The following is a 16,017-nucleotide window of genomic DNA, read 5'->3' as shown; positions in this document are numbered from 1 at the left end:
GGCATAACAAAATGAAATTGGAAGAGAAGGGTTCGTATCTAGAAAGACACAAGAGGTTTGAAATGTTAACAGAAAAAAAATAACAAATTAATGTTAACTTCTGAAATCTCAATGAAAAGGAAAACCTATTCATATTCAAAGGTATCATTATTTAATTTTAACACAAGCTGCCTTCTTTTCCCAGATCAAGACCTGTCCTGGGTTCAGCAGTAGCAGTCATTTTTCTCCTTCTTGGTAGCTGGTGCAGTGCACTGTTTTGACTTTCGGCTCGGGAACAGAGCTGATAACAAGGATGTTTTGGTTTGTCCAAGGACTTTGTGAGCCTCATGCTCTGCCAGGGAGGAGGGGAAGCCGGGAGGAAGCAGAGACAGGACACCTGACCCAAACTGACCAAGGAGCTATTCCATACCACAGCACGTCATGCCCAGGATGTAACTGGGAGTTAGCCGGAAGGGCTGAGAGACTGCAGGGTTGGAGGAGGTATCGGTTGGTGCTTGGTCGGGCTGGGGGGGGGGGCGCGTTATCGGTCGGCTGGTGCTGAGGTGATGTATTCTCTTCCCTTGTTATTTCCTTTATCATTATTATCATTGGTGGTAGCAGTAGTGATTTATGTTATACCTTAGTTACTAAACTGTTCTTATCTCAACCCGTGGGAGTTGCATCCTTTTCGATTCTCCTCTCCGTCCCTCCGGGAGTAGGGGGAGGGAAAGAAGGGGGGGGAGTGAGTGAACGAGTTACCTGACTGGGTTTAAACCATGACAAGACCATACTGTTAGAAACTGGCAGAATTAGTAACAACTACTAACATAGTCAAGAATATTCTTCAGTTTTAACAGAGATGTACTGACTTAATTGAAGAACTTGGAAAATGATGGAAAAGGAAGTCTGATAAAGATCATTGGTAGAGCAAAGATGATGGGTGAAATCCCTCCTGCAAGAATTGCACATTTTCAGTGAAGAGGTTAAATATAAATCTTCAGTTTTGCCCTATCCAGAAGATACGAAATCAGATGAACACTTCCACCTATTAGTACGGTCTTGATTTACATGAAAGAGTTCTGTTGATCTGTCCAAAGTAAAACTTGCAAGTTTAATTTTGCAAAATTAATGGCATTAAAAGGAGATGTCCTTTGATAATAGCTGTAAAATGAATAGGGCTTAATGAAATTCTAGTCAGTGTCTTTACTGCCCAAGTATTTCTAGGAACCAAGTTTTTATAAATTGAGTAACAACAAATAGGGAGATTAAAAATCTAATTTTATAAAGAGATAAAACAAGTATTAGTACTTTTTTTTTATAGCTTTGCTTCATTTCAGGTGTTACAGCATCCCAGCCAAGACTCTACTCAAATTCAAATATCGTACCTATTTATTCATTCTATTCCAGGAAAAATAACATAATTGCACCATTGTAATAAGCTATGTGAATAAAGATGGGAACCAATCTATAATTAGTAACAAGCAAATGCTTTCTAAATTTATCCTATAGCAACATATAAGTTTGAAGTAATGATATGCTAATGAAACCTATTTAGAAGCCACCATATCCTCATGAATAACCCTTACTTATGCATATTAAGAGCAGTAAGAGAAACTGCTAGAGGGTAAGCACCCTAAATCTCTGTCACCCACAGGAGTGGCAGCAACATCTGTGGATATCCAAAGATTAGAAGAGGTTAGAAATAATTAGCACTTTGCAATCCTGGCACCTGCACTGTTCAACTTCTCAGGCTTTTGGTTAGTACCTTGATTTTATGTCAGTGTCTGTCTGCATGCCTGCCTGCCTTCCTCTCAGCCATTACAGTTTGTGGATGAGGTAGAAATGATATTTTATCTTCCTGATTTCTGGCATTCGAGGGAAAGTATCATCAGTCAAAGGAACCGCTTGTGAAAAATACTGTTATTAGCTCATAAGTTTAAATAACCATCTGCTTCCTCCCTTTTTTATCCAGTTTACAAAATCCTTGCCTCTCATCTTTGCTGAGCAAAATCAAATGAACCTTGATTTGTAGTGTAGTTCACAGGTGGTTTTGCCTAGATAGCACTGACCAGCCTTGCAAAACTCTACAATTTTAAATGAATAAAGGAAGTTTTATGTTATGAAGCCAATGTGAATAATTTGCATCTTTCTCATACATCGCCTTCCGTGCACATCCAACATATAACTAGAGCCAGGTAGCAAAATAAGTTAGCAGATTTTAACAAATATTTTAACAAAATTCAGACTAATTGTGTTTTTCACTAGTTGTGCATGGAAATTATCACCAGCTGTGTTTTAAAACTGTTAATAAAACTAAACAGTTTTTGCGTGCTCACATGAGACAACAGGAGGCCTGCAATGAGAAGACTGAACGGCCATGTGCTGTGTGCTGAACTTTAAATGTCCACCTTCTATTTTTATTATTAATATAGAATTCTACCAGCATGATTAATGACATTTTTGTATTTTTGCAAGTTGCTAAATATTCATGCTATAATGACTTGAAAGAAGAATGCTTTCTGGCAACCCAAGATAACTGAGGATGAAGTCAGAGGAATAGAGTGGGGAGAGATAGAATAAGAGATAATAAAAAACCAACCAAGCAAACAAACAAAACCACAAAAAAAACAAACCCCAAGGCTCTAATTTGAAATTATTTTGCTAGACAAAATCCTCTGATCATTTTTGTCAACATAAAATTATACTGATTCAATGAACATCAGGCAGAACACAAAGACCAGCCATAGCCACCATAATGCTATTTTGATGAACATGCAATTAAATTAGAAACCCCTCACTGTACTGCTTTGCCTTTTTCTATGCATTCATACATCTTACTTGGTGATTGTTGTTTGATTTGCTTTGTTTTGTTGCTTTTTTTTTTTTTTGTTCTTTAGATGTTATCACAGGAATTTCTCTAGTGTACTAAGAGCCAGAACAGACTGGACACCCTGACAGGTAATAGGTTTTAAAGACCCACAAAATAATTGGAAGAGTAAAGAACTGCTCTGTCACTGACACGTTCTGGTGATTTCACTTTCTACCCCTCTCTGAGACTTTTCTTTCATCAGGCAATGTCAGCAATACAAACTGTGCCTTGTTTTTGATAAGCAAGCTGGCTGTCAGGCCCTCAAACACTAAATTGGTAATTAAAAAAATGAGTAGATAGTAGGAAGATGGAAATAGTTCAATATAACCTTTACAGTTCTGCAACCCTGGGTCAACTTTGTGTTTGGGCATTGGCTCAAAAAGATCTATACATCTTCTACTCATCTCTCTATCCCTTTCCTGCCCCCCCCCCCCACTTCTCTCCCCCTTCTTTTTCCACTCCTTCTGCTCAAGCAGCCAAAATTTATGACAGGAAATACACTGGCCTCCTAACACAAAATACCTTCCCGTTCTGGTAGATGTTGTTCTGCTTTAAACCTAAAACTTCACTGCAGCTGCTTAATGCAAGGTGTTTGCACAGGGGAAGAGCCTGGCTGAAGAAGAGCTAGGATGGAACAGGAGAAGTTTTATCGTACAATGCTACTCACCCTAAGCTGACCTTGAATATTTCCAAGTCTGGCAATTTGTGTCAGACTGCACTCACTTTGGGAAGGTAATTGGAAGGCAGCTATATCTTATGAATCATTTAGAGCTTCAGCTAGGTAACTTTAGCGAAAAGGGCACTTGAAGTTGCCCTTTATCAGTTGATACTATTGTGTTATCTAATTTAGCATGTGTTTGTGGAAGAAATGGGTTTTAACGTGTTTGATTCACTTTAAATGAACTTTACTGACAGATAACTTTATTTTGCAGAAATTTCTCCATTGCTTTGGTGTTAACAAGGTAAAATCAGACACTAGAGAACTAAGTTCCTGGTAAAATGGTGCACTTAATAAAAAGGTAAGAGGAAGAAAATACATTCCTGCTAGTGCAAAGTATGAGGACCTGCTTACCAGCACAGTCACCACACGCAGAACCACTCCTCGCATGTTATTCTCCAACTTTCTGTCTGTTAGTGACCCATTCAGACCAGTGATGGGATTCCAGCAGCCAAGCTGAAAGAAAGCAGAAATCATTCTGTCATTGCCCATAAAAGTTTGCCAGTCATTCCTTTTATGTGGCTTTAAACAGGAATGCATGAAATAAACAGAACACCTTCTGGAATCAAGGGGAGGGAAAGTCAGGCTTGTGCAGGTTCATATTTAAATTGCAAATTAAGCAATTAAGGATATCAGTTTGTGCTTTTTTAAATACCAATGTGCAGCGGATGACAGCATCCAGGGTTTTGGGGTATATGTATTGCATTAGAAAAGCTTAGGGAGGACTTCTATATTAACGAAAAACATTTAAAAAGTAGTATGGCTGTAACAATACTTCCACCTTTCACTACTACACTAATTGGAGAAATAATAGCTACCATAATTTTAGCACACTGTCTCCTTAGTCCATGTTTCCTAGCAGAACTCTGTTGAAAGGAATTACGCTAGTTTTAATTAAATCTGATACTACTCATTGATAATGAAACAGCAGTGATTTCTAGACAGGTTAAAAATCACATTTTAAGTTGATTGAGGAAAAGACCATTGGAAAGGCACATAGCAGTATTGAGAAAGGACTGCAACAGATAATGCAAAAGAAGTTCAGCTATGGGATGCTTTGCACTGGTGCTATTGTATTTCTTGGACTTCTGTGGACAGAAGCTTTTTCTCAGGGATCTGTCTAGGACTAACTGCCTTTCAATATGAATTTACTTGACACTGACCTGTAATTTAGCTTGTCTGAAAATATAACTTGCCTACATTTTTACATGATGGTAGACGGTTATCTTGGAGAAACAAACAAACCAACCACTCATCCTTTAGCACCATATATGAACACTACTGATTTCATTTTTGTAATTCATTAGCACATTCATCTGGCCTGTACAACTACCAGTATTAAAACCAAAACTCAACAGAAGGACAATGAATGGACTTTGGAGCAAGGTCTCAACAATGTCATGTAAACTGATTACCCATGTAAACCTGCTATAGTCAGAGGTAGGCACCTGGAGGTTCCAGTGCTTGCTCTGAATTACCTCGTGTTGTTTGTGCATGAAATCTATGAAGGGATGCTCATCTTTTGACTTGGGCAGCTGACTTAAGCCTTTAAACCCATGCAGTTTTCATGTCCATATTTAAAGGCATAAAAGATTTACGAAGATTAATACCAAGATTAACATGAGCAGGTTACTGCTTTGCCCAGTGGCCTTTAGTAAGACTCGTCTTTCAGATAATTCAACCCTATAACCTGCAAGAAATATGAACTGTAAAACATCTAAAACATTACTGTACTTTAATGCACAATCACTGAAATGGCAGGGTGCCTTAATCAGCTGAAGGGGCCTGTGAAAGAACAGCAGTACCTTTCCTGACCATGACCAAACAAAAATTTACAGAAAGCATTATTGTTCCTTCATGGGAAAGGCATTTGTATACGTGTTTCATAGATCTTTTGAAGTGAGCAAAAACCAAGGAACAAACTCCAGGTGCACACATATAACAATTTAAGGAATGGACCATTTGAAATACTTGTTTTCTTCATTACACCCACCAGGCTATCTTAGAGTAACTTCTAAACTATTTCATTTCAATATATTAATATCAATTATTTGAAGAGTCCTCCTTAAGAAATGGGTGCCTCAAAAAGGAAAAAATCCAAACCTTTCTGTGATGATAAAGGTTAAGTTTGATGATCTTAAAGTTTTTTTTCCAACCTAAATGATTCTATGTTTCCCAATAGAAGATGACCTTAAACCCATATTATAATTTCTCTCTGACATTTTCAGAAGTGCTCAGAGCTGTCCTAATTCTTGCCACCCTGAAGGTAAGGTTATACTATTTTTCAGGAATGAGCAAGGGTAATGCTGAGCTTAGTTTTAATCTCAAGTAATAAGGATGTACTGGATTCAGAACTGCAGCAGAAATCACTGGAAGTAGCAATAGGATACAAGGAGGAGCTAAAGTATAAGGCATCATATTCATCTCTTGCGATTACTCATCTTTCCAATAGCTATTTCTAAATAAAACATAAACATTCACTGCTTGGTTTCCTCATTTCATGTCCCCATCTGATCACAAAGACCCACATCAATTTACAGTAGCCCTAACTGCTTCTTCTATACCTCCATAGTATGTCTAGATGTTCACAGAAGTATGGATAGACTGCTGACATATTCCACGTCCTCATCACTCCTGTGAGCAAAGTCCTCCACACTCGGAGTTGAACAACAAAATTGCTGAAGCTTGTTACCTGTAATAATGCAGTGAAATATAGTGCATGTATTTGAAGTGTGTGCACTGGATGCTGATTGTGATAAACCATTACCATCCAATAAAGGAAATCACCTGATAGTCTACATTTTCTGTACTGAAAAGTATTGAAAACAGCACCAAGTTCAGAACAAAGTGCATTAAATTTACTCAGTGGCATTCTTAGCCACAGAAAGAAACTAATTAGAACTTAGATCCAATTAGCATATCCAAATGCGTTGGAAGTATGATTACCACAGAAACTGTACAGCTTGTGCCAAATTGAAAACCCTAGAAAGTTACTGAAAAGCCTTTGTATCCTTTGGAGGTTAAAGTCCATTTCTAATTATGTACATTAATGTGCACGTATTTGTATAACTAACTTTTTAGCCCAACACATTCTATCTTTTTAAAGAAAAAAGAAACAAACCCAACATAACTGATTCCTGGAAATTTAGCATAGCACCAATTTTCCTTTAAAAAGGCACATTTTATTTTCAATTATTGTTCATTTAATTTTCAATTCAGTTGTTCCTTTATACAGCACAGCCATGGCAAAGACAAATGTGCAGTGCCTTGCCAATAAAGTTGACATTGATTTTGAGTGGAGCTGCTTACTATTATGAGGTGAAAACAAATCAACATTTATTGATGACAATTTAAGCTTGTCATTGCAGCAAGAAGCAAATGTAACTATTGCTGAAACAGCAAGATGGGGGTGATATGAAGCTACCTGGAGCTCTACCTCTCATTTAAACCACTTCTACAAAACACTGGCTACTTCTGCATTTACTTCCTTTTTCTTTTCTTCCCTCTCTGATACTTGAAATGAAAGAATAGATCAGGCAATGACAGAATCTCATATTAATTCTGCTAGATTTGTGTAGAACAATATGGGTGAAGGGAACTCTCTACTGAGCACAGTACTTGCCATCTTCATACCACATGAATTTTGTTAGCGATAGTGCTTTTTCCTTCCATTGCAACTTCTTTTATTTATTCTGACGACAGCATTCACTCTGCTACATTCAGGTAAAAAACTATGAAGGTGGAAAAGTCGTCAATGTTCTGCTTCCTTGGATACCGCATTTACAATCTTTTTCTGATCATCTCACCTCCCAGCTTGTTATCCTTTCCACCATCATTATTAGAATGGGGTTTGCTTGTTTTGCTGGCAGATCCAAAAACTGGCCTCCTGACTTCATTAGAAATTTTTGCCTATATGAACTATGCATTATGGAAGGTCTGCAATTTGTATACCAATATTAAAATGGGCAAAATCTGGTTTATGTATATCTGCAATTTCCAGACATTGATTTATAAGGAATTTAGAACAGCAAAATCTATAATGCCTGTACAACAGAGCTTACAGTCAGATTTTCTCCCCTACCATGAAATCAGTGAATTCTGCTGAGTACGTGACAGCTTTCGCTTCTTTTCTAGCAGAATGTAATGCAGATTAAAACTGACAATTGATCAGGAAAAAATACATTGGCTTGGTGTGATCACAGTTGAGAACAATCACAGTAAATAAGTAAAATCAGAATACTGATAATGAATGCATTACTTAAGTGCTTCTCACTAGAGAATGTTACTTCTATTAATATATAAAAGGTACAGGAAGCAGTTCATCCAGCACTGCAACACAACCACCTCTGAACTCAGACTGCGTCACAGCAACACTACAAAACAATCAAGAGACATTTTAGGAAGTTGCAAAGGAAATCTGAAAGATAAAACACCATTATATCTGCAACTGGAATTGATCAGGACACCAGGATCACTATCACTCATCTTTCTTGGTTTTATTGCACAAAGCCTGACCAAACATTTTGAGTGGAAATGCCCACCAAAGAGCGCTGTTGAGGAGCTGCTCCATGAGCAGTTCATAAGAGTCACAGAAATACCAGCCTCCTCCCCTGTAGTACCCATATGTTCTTCAGAAACTCCCTTCTCAATTTTCACCCAGGTCCAACCAGCTTTAGGAACTGACTTTTTCCAAGATACGTCTTCACTGAAGAAACGCATTAATAATGTCCTTTTCCATTCCAAAGCATAATAAATTCACACAACTGGAAAAGACACCATGAAGCTGTCATGAAGCATCACTCAGATAGGACATTCTAACTTCCAGGGGTGCTGCGAAGACTCAAAATGGGATAAACAACAAAAAATAATGAAGAAAAAGGCTTTGTTTTTTTGTTTATGTGTCTATTAAGCACTTACAAAATTTGCTAGGACAACAGTCTAGGCAAAATTCAAGCAGGACATCACAGAAATAGCTTTGCACAGAGTTTTCCTGGTGCCTCTTGTCAGTTACTGTCCAACAATATGCCCAACAATGACTGGGAAATCAAGAGACTAATTCTACAGATTAATCTCACAGAAGGAACGCCAGAAAAGGTATGTTTTGGTTCTCATTCTGATGCTGTCAGTTACATAAAATTTAGTCAATCACTCTGTAACCTGGTTAGAGTCCTTTCAGTTTAGCTCCTGAACCATCACTCAATAGTTGGTCAAACAACCCTGCAAAAATACTGACAGGGGTTAATTGAGGGCCTTTGTACTCCTGGGCTTGGTTAAAGAAACAAGGATCAGTTATGCTCTTCACAGCAGCTTCCTAAGACGACTGATTATCAGGAAAGCCTTCTGTGCTTAACTTCTCCCTTCACGGAAGCCTAGGTAATAGTCAGAAAGTAATAAGTTATTAAAATCAATAGAAAATACTGTGTTCAACAAATTGGATAATGTATAGCAACACTTGTTTCTCCTACATTCTGTGTTGAAACCTATAGAGTTCTGTGCATTCAGTTAATTATTTTGTACAGTATGTTTTATTGCTTTAATTTGTCTCTGGACTAGAACAATGACCTGTTCCTAGACTCAATCTGTTGTTTTCAAGTTATGTTACGAGAATGTGAATACCAAAGTGTAGGTTTATATCCTGTGAATTAAGGATTATAATTGCAGCAGTCAAGGTAGTCTGTTTGTTTTAGTAAATGATCGTAGTCACAAGTGCAAGTGACCTAAGTGAGAATTTCTTTCCTAAAAGCCAAAGCACACGGCAGAATAATGCTGCACACAGTTAATAAAGTGTTTTGCTTTGGGGACTGCCCAAATTTCTTTTTCTTACTGAATTGAAATACAGAAGCGAATGGAAAGTTACCTGCTGGTAACCTGCTGTTTGTTTGCCAGCCAGCTTTTGACTCAACATTTTCTCAAGGACTCATGCACCCAGATTGGTGCCAGAAGCTATAATTGGATGTTTAGGCCACTGACGAATGTTAAATGTACGGGGAAAAAAGTGTAGACTGCATAGCTGTTCTCACACTGTGTGCTCTGCTCATGAAGCTCATGCTTAGAAGCTTCCAGACAAACTCTAATGGTATGATTTCTGGAAAATATAGTAAATCATCACATCTCAAATATAATGAGCCATCTACCCAAGCCAGCGGTGTCATTCTAATGGTCCCTCACTTTTTTCCCTCTTCATCTCTAACTTACTTTCTGTATTACTACTTTCCCTTTCATTTGAAATTTGGTGGCTTTAATCTATTATTTCCCACTCTTAAGTGTCTTCTCTTTTATCATTAGAAAACACCCTTTTTTCCTTCTTTAGTCCTCTCTGTGAACTCAATACTCCCTGCAGTTCCCTAACCTGTAGTTATCCTGCTCTTTCCTATATTGCCATGCCTTTTGCCATTTCTCTGTGTAATTTCAGCATACTTTCTTTCCTTTTTGCTTTTCTGTCCCTTGATCTTCCCCCTGTTGTTTCCTGTTCCTTTTTCCTGTCTTACCTTTTTTTTGTTTTGTTTAGTTTGTGTTGGTAAAGGGACCTCACTTTTCACTTCATCCAGCTTTGGCTCATCTTTCAAATCACTTTGGGTCCTTTCTCTTTAGCCCGTGGATCTTCTTTTCTCCCAGGTAGTCCTCTCAGGAAACTTCCCCTCAACTCCTCTCTCTCTTGTTTTGAGAGAGATGGGACATAACAAAATGCATTACTATATATCCCTGCTTCTCTTGCTTTCACCTTCCATAATTCTTTTTCACTCCCATCCCCTGAAATCCTTATAAAACTCCAAGGAACCAGACAAGGATAATAATGAGCCAGATAATGATCTCTTTCCCACTGACTCCGTATTTCAATTAATGTCAAATACTCTGAAAATCCTGTTCTTTGACCCAATGCAGACATCACACCTTTGTCATTCAGTCACTTCAGTGTGGATTGATGTGCAGGAAAAGCTCCACTGGAAATCCCAGTGGTTCTTCGGATTGCGCAGCAGCAAACATTCACAGGGAAAGTATTCATCCTTCTTCATTTGTGTTGTACCAGAACCACAGAGCACAGAGAAAACACATGCATGCAGACTACTGGCACCTGCTGGCATTGCTGGAATGCCAAAATGACCTTTGTGAGAAGGTGGCTTTTGTTCTTTTGCTGATATTTGAGGCAAAAGTGCAACAGCTGACAACAGCATCTTATTAGTGGCTGGGGATTCTGGTCAACATCTACAGAGATGCCAGTAACCACTTGAGATGAGAAACACATTTGCTTTTCAGAATTAATTAACTGATTAAACTTGTCTATATCTTACCCAGAATACACTGTGAATGACAGGAAGTTGGGAAGGGAAAGAAAAGCTTCACTGAAGACAGGTATTAGTCATTAAGTCTAACATCTAGGTTTCTATGATTTTTTTTTAACAGAGTATTTTACTTTCTAGAGTCTACATCATCACCTTGTTATAGTTAATAAGGTGACATAACTAATTTAACTTAAAATGACATAAATAGACTCTTCTTCCTCCAAAAAAAAAAAGAGAGAGAAAGCAATAATCTTTTCCCAAAGCATATGTTCACCCTCTTTCTTTTCTCTTTAGGAGGCAAACCCTCCTTTAGACTATCAGGGTTCTTCATACTACCAGGGTAAAACTCACGAATATCACTTTCATTTTACACTGAAAGTGTGCTCACTGATGTCTGAATTATTTCATGGAAATTAAAAATACGAAGTTCAGGTTTGTGTGCAGTTTAAATGCAGTCCCTTTGATTTTTAATTGCTAATTTGCCTCCTTTCTCATTAAGCATATTAAATGTCTAAAAGGATGTCTTTTATCTCAATTATGTAAGGTCTAAAAAAAGAATTTAAAGATCAGGATTTATAACTGAACTTGGCCCTTTTCATGCTGGGACACTACTGCATATTTATGAAATCAAAGAGAAAAAATATTCAAAGTTTACTTTGAATACTCCAGTTCCTATTAGATCACAACATGCAAGATTTTTGTATCATAGTAAAACCTTCAATTGATTCTGATCAGAGACAAACAATGAAAAATGTTGTTTTCCATTGGGTTGAGTGAAGTTTCCTCTCTACAGGTAGCAACAAAACATGCATCGCATGTTTCAGCTTTTCATCAGTTCCCTGGGAGTATACAAACATCCTTCAACAGACTTCCAGCTTTTGCTTCAGCTTAGTAAGGTGCTTTTGGGGGATTTGATTTTCCAGAAAGGTTTTGACAAAGTGGAATATCCACCAAAACCGTTTGTGCTGCTGTAGGGCTCAAAAATTCTGGGGGCAGCATTGTAGAAATAAATCAAAATTGTCATAGTATAGAACAAACCCAGTACCATTTCACTTGGAGAGAAGTGGGTTTATGAAGCAGGATTCTGAACAAACCTAGTCCAGTAAACCACATAAGTGAATCCTTCAGAGTAAATTGTCTTATGCTGAACACCCTGCTTCTGCAGCTGACCACTGCCAGTGCTGAGCTACTTGGGTACCTCCACGCTGCATTGCAGTCAGCTCTGTGAGCAGGCACGATTAAGAAGCATCTTGGCTTTTTTTCTGCAATGAAAACCTCCCCTTGAATATAACCACAGAATTAGCAGTCCAGGAGTCAGTTCTGGAAGCACAATGTTATGAAGTATATTTTTTGAGATACAACATATGGGAATCTCCTTTTTTTTTGGCAGGCAAAAGGATTTTAAATGAAGCAATACTCCACCACTACTTAACTCAAAAGCATATGTATTTATTTATTTAACTACTTAATGTTCTTTGAGCAGTGCTGTTGCTGTAGTTTTTCTTATGCATGAAAAACAAGAGTTGCATTCACAGCACCTGGGTAAAGGTTGTGAAAAGTTCCCAGGATCTACATACCATCGAAATACATGTTCTGAAAGCCTTTTGAAAGAGGACACCCTCATTTTTAAATATATACTTACACTTAGCATATTTGGCATCGCTACATAATCTTAACTTCAGCGTGAAACACAGAAGAAGAAACAGACAGAAAAACACATCCCTGCCTTACTCAAGGCACTGATGTACTGGCATGAAAACACTCCTTCCAAATCCTAGACACAAAGTCAAAGGGAGGCATGAGTGATAAGATACTATTTTTATCTCAAAGAATGTGGGTGCCTGTCTTCTCAGATATATTCACCCTCTCATCACCAACATGAGAAGCAAAGGAATTAGTATGCAGGTAGTGCGAGAACATGCACCACTGCTCAGTACAGATGATATACCTGTCTTGAAGCGTATTTGTACCTGTCTAGAAGCTACACAACATCAAAGTAGCTTACGCTCTCTGTTGTTCAGCACAGGCAAATTTGCCAGCTCCTTCTTAAATATGTTACAAAGGAAGAAGGATCTGATGAGAGCATCTTCTACTCATACATGCTAGTGCAACATAGTTCCCAGCACAGGGGCTATAAAACACCTGCTCACAAAGCATCATCACGGCCACCAAAATCTTAACCCCCACCCCAAAATAATGCTGATGGAGCATGAGGAATTCACATGAAAGGTCAATTTAACTAATTTCCTTTTTATATATGTATATGTGAAGAGACTCCTTCTAGTGCCTAAAGAATGGGGACCTTTGGCAAATGGAATATATTATTACTCGAATATTGCTTTCAGGTTTCTCACTACAAAAAAGCTAACATGACAACACAGCGAGTGTAGCGTCAGATAATAAACTGCTTTCTGTTGATTCCCCAGGTTCCCTAAATGGGAAATACAGAGGTTGAAACAATCTTTGCTTACACATGGATCTATACTCCATTCCTAAAATCCAGGATTTATTGTCAGTGTTGGCAGAAAATAAAAGAGGCTTGCTAAACTTGATATGTCACAGGCTTACTATCTTGATACTGCCTAGTAAACCAAAGCAGCATTTTGTCACTGATAAGTTAGAAAATATTATTTCAGTAGAACCCATACAGTGTACATACATGGCTAGAGTGTCACCAGTTTTCAGTGTATTATGGACCAGATACTGCAAGTGATTTACTGGATCACATATTTTTGAGTTTGATAAAGGAAATAAGGTTGTGGGGTGTTTTTACCACTTCCTCAGCATAGAGCAGCTTTCTTAGGCATAAGAACTGACAGTGAAGAAATAAAATATTTTAGAACAGCAGTGACCAAGCAGAGTGTCAGTACGAAGCAATAGCTGAGAAGAAGCAATAACTTCTTCTGAAGTCTGTTTTTGGACCATGAAGCTTGCGGCAACAGAGAACAGAAAGGTCAAGAGTGGATCTGAAGAGATGATTGTGACTGATAACATGGATTAAAAAAAGGGAACTTCTTCCGTCTAAATGCAACTGTATGATAACAAATGTATTCACCTAGAGTCCTAAAGGTCAGCACAGGGGCCAGGAGCACCAAGCACTGGGAAATCTCTGAAGAACTAGATCATGATCTGTTTCATGCCAGAGGTCCCTCCCTCCACAGGGTCCAGGTCCTTCCTTCCATAGGATCCAGATAATCCTTTCAAAGATTTTTGCTTCCAGATGATCTAGCCTTAGGTCCAAAGCACAGGCTTTTTTAGCATCAATAAACTGTTACTGAAATTATTTCTGTGCTAGAGGCCCTGACAGAACTACTATGTTGATAACCAAATGTTATACTGATAATGATCAAAAGCAATTTCTTCTCTACTTACTAGCACTATAAACTCACCTTCAGTACAGACAACACATACATTCAGCTTCTTTTTTTCTATATAGCGCAGGACATCTGCTACATCAGACCTGTGCTTCTATGGCCTTCTGATGATGCCCCCACTGACACTTTAGAGGCGTCATCATCTGGTTACCAGGAAAAGTGTAATTCTGATTGCAGTGTCTTTTGCTGGGGGTGATGCTGTATAGTAATCACAGCTGAGAACCAGACTGTACAAAACCTGTTTAAAATGTTTATGTTACACTTGTGTGCGTTACACAACATACATGGTTTAAGGCAAGTTTGAAATCCACTGTATTTACTACTCATCAGTGCTCAACAGAAGAGTATCTAAACCCCAGCAGGATCTATTAGTAGCTAGTTCAATGGGGCCACAGACAGAAGTGGGTGATTTTGTATTAGAGAAACAGAGGCACGAGTGAGCATATATTTCATATGCTGAAATAAGGGTGGGGAAAAAGGTTGCTTATTAAAGACTGGCTCAGCTAAGTAGTTTAAGATTTTGTAAAGAAGTGGAACATTTCTATATGCCTATTATTTAAGAATGAAAATTTTAAAAGCACCACAATAAAATAACATTACAGAGGCAAGCTATGACTCTTTGTGATGCATAACCTACCAGTATCTCCAGATCTGCAATAAGCAAACCCTGAGGTGCTTGCAACAAAAGCAACTTTAATATGGTGAGTATATAAAATCCAACAGCCAGGAAAAAAAGTTACCACAGGATCCTTTTTTGCGCTTTAAATATGATCCACAAACACTGAAACATTATTTTTCTTACTTTTCCATCTTTGGGAGGACATAGTCATTGCTATTTAGTATTTAAGCACATGAATGTTCCTGGTTTCTCTGGGAATTAGCTGTCCATGACAATTTATGGTTGGACTGGATGTTCATAAAGTTCTTTTCCTACATAAACGATTCTATGATTCTAAAAAGACTACTCTGACAATTAGACAAAAAGTTTCTGAGGAAAAGTGCTACTAAAACCCCCCATATCTCTCCTGCTTTACCATCAACTGGACAAAACTGGAGGCTAAAGAATTTTTGGAATGAAAAAGCTGAGTTTTGCCTACCAAGACAAAACATTTTTAGTAGATTGCTTTGGAGAGCAGAATGGCTGACAGTGGGAGTTGTTTTACAAACTCATTGCTCCATACAGTGCATCTATTTCCTCTTATTATGGTAAATAAGCTTGTGAGAACATCATAAACATTTAAATGGCAAATGATATGTAGTAGAATACCTGAAGGCTTAAATAAAGAATCCTTGTGGAAAATAGTAAACCATTAGTTTAAAAGATGAATTGACAATTCTAATAAGCCCTTTCTAGAACAGCTGAATCAGTAAAGCACATTTTTATTAGAAATGAAAATCACTGTTTTAATAACACTGGAATTTGCCACAAAAGTCAATTAGCAATATATCTCAGTAACTAAAACTACAGAAACACATTATAAACCTATCTTGCAAATGATGGGAATTATATTTGTTAGTGTGCTACATTCCCACAATAGATCCTGTTTAGCATACACAATGCTGAGATTGTGTAAAGAAACAAAGAACCTTAAACCATTGAGATTTTTCTTAGTTTAATATTGCAAAAATCCTTCTAAGAACTTATTGGAGCATATATGGCTATAATTATTTAACGGGGTAAGAAGTTATACTGTGCTCATCACTACAGTGTTTATAGGATTTAATTTTAAGGAATAAGATGAGTTTTAAAATCATCTTTGCGTCTGAAAAGGTTTACTACTTTTAAGAAGGGAAAAA

At 37.7% G+C, this 16,017-nt stretch overlaps 1 protein-coding gene across 2 annotated transcripts in view; it reads right to left on the bottom strand.

Moving 5' to 3' along the window:
- GRID2 (glutamate ionotropic receptor delta type subunit 2) overlaps positions 1-16,017 on the bottom strand; it is a 914,338-nt gene that overhangs the window by 335,251 nt on the left and 563,070 nt on the right. For both annotated transcript variants that reach the window (XM_057417982.1, XM_057417981.1), the window contains exon 9: positions 3,921-4,022. In XM_057417982.1, coding sequence (XP_057273965.1) covers positions 3,921-4,022 — 102 coding nt within the window. The remainder of the gene's footprint in view (positions 1-3,920; positions 4,023-16,017) is intronic.

The sequence above is a fragment of the Pezoporus wallicus genome, unplaced genomic scaffold, assembly GCF_028554395.1.
Source record: "Pezoporus wallicus isolate ANWC-B61680 ecotype Strahan unplaced genomic scaffold, APGP_CSIRO_Pwel_v1 contig_6999, whole genome shotgun sequence".
Classification (NCBI taxonomy): domain Eukaryota; kingdom Metazoa; phylum Chordata; class Aves; order Psittaciformes; family Psittacidae; genus Pezoporus; species Pezoporus wallicus.
The sequence above is the reverse complement of the archived record's forward strand: the minus strand, read 5'-3'. Positions and strand labels throughout refer to the sequence as shown.